The following is a 1,147-nucleotide window of genomic DNA, read 5'->3' as shown; positions in this document are numbered from 1 at the left end:
TTTTTTTATTGACAATTTAAAATAAGTTTATAGGTCAAAGACTTAGAATATATGGAGCAGGTGACATGTTTTATTGACCAGGCAGTCTGAAAACTCGATTTGACTTCTCTTATCTTTACAGGACATGGATACAGCCGAAACAATAGACAATTCTACTTTCAGTAACAGTGATTCAGACAGAAATACTGGATCAATGGAAAACTTTATTCATCAGGATGTTAGCCTTCACCAAGCCACTCTGCCAAGATCCACTGAAGCACAAAACAGTGTCACCATGGAAGAAACCTGTTGCATAAACAACAACTCCATGCCAAACATTAATTTGGACACTTCTTTTAATTCAGAGGCTTTTGAAGACTCTGATATCATAGACCTCCTTCTGACTACTGGGACTAGCCTGCCAAGCCCTATAGATCCTCTTCTTGAGGAAGCCATGCTTGTTGAGATGGAGCTAATGGATTTGGCTCTGGAAGAACTTAGCCAGGTACAGTCTGAAGAGCAAAACCCAGCAGATTCTGACTCTGGTTTATCCTTGGACTACAGTCAAAGCCCTGCCTCTCCTAGTGGATCTGAATCTTCCAGTTCCTCCTCATCTTCTTCATGCTCTTCATCACTCTCCAGCCCAACCCCTAGTTTGATGCCCGAAGAAGTCGCTGTGAGCTACACACATATCAAGGCAGAGGATGGAGCTGTGGGCGGGTACATGCCAGAACAAACCAAAATGTGTCAATCAAGCTTTTTGGAAGCCAAACAGTTTCATCGCCTTCCTTGGCTCGAGCACATCGGACACGATCATACCTACAACCAACCTCAAAGCCAGAGGAAATCTCCAAAAGATCTTTCCGACGAGTTGCCAAAAAACAAAGTGCTGGATCATTTTTCCAGCCGAGATGAGAAACGCGCAAGTTTGATAAATATCCCGTTCTCCAATGAACGCATCGTAAACTTACCTGTCGATGAGTTCAATCGCTTGCTAGCCAAATATCATCTCAATGAGGCTCAGCTTACGCTTCTCAGAGACATTCGCCGCAGGGGTAAAAACAAAATGGCTGCTCAGAACTGTCGTCAGAGGAAGCTAGATGTCCTGCTGGGATTGGAGTGCAGTGTGGATAGCCTGCGACGCCTCCGGGCCAAACTGCTCAGGGAA

At 44.6% G+C, this 1,147-nt stretch overlaps 1 protein-coding gene across 1 annotated transcript in view; it reads left to right on the top strand.

The window, feature by feature from the left end:
* Positions 1 to 1,147, top strand: part of LOC107578312 (nuclear factor erythroid 2-related factor 1-like) — a gene marked incomplete at both ends in the record, with an annotated part of 22,636 nt that extends 21,489 nt beyond the window's left edge. The window contains one exon of the mRNA XM_016264279.1: positions 122 to 1,147. Within this exon, the coding sequence (XP_016119765.1) occupies positions 122 to 1,147 (1,026 nt within the window). The remainder of the gene's footprint in view (positions 1 to 121) is intronic.

Source organism: Sinocyclocheilus grahami, unplaced genomic scaffold (assembly GCF_001515645.1).
Source record: "Sinocyclocheilus grahami isolate Dianchi unplaced genomic scaffold, SAMN03320097.WGS_v1.1 scaffold9688.1, whole genome shotgun sequence".
NCBI lineage: Eukaryota > Metazoa > Chordata > Actinopteri > Cypriniformes > Cyprinidae > Sinocyclocheilus > Sinocyclocheilus grahami.
This window is presented reverse-complemented; position numbering and strand designations above follow the sequence as displayed.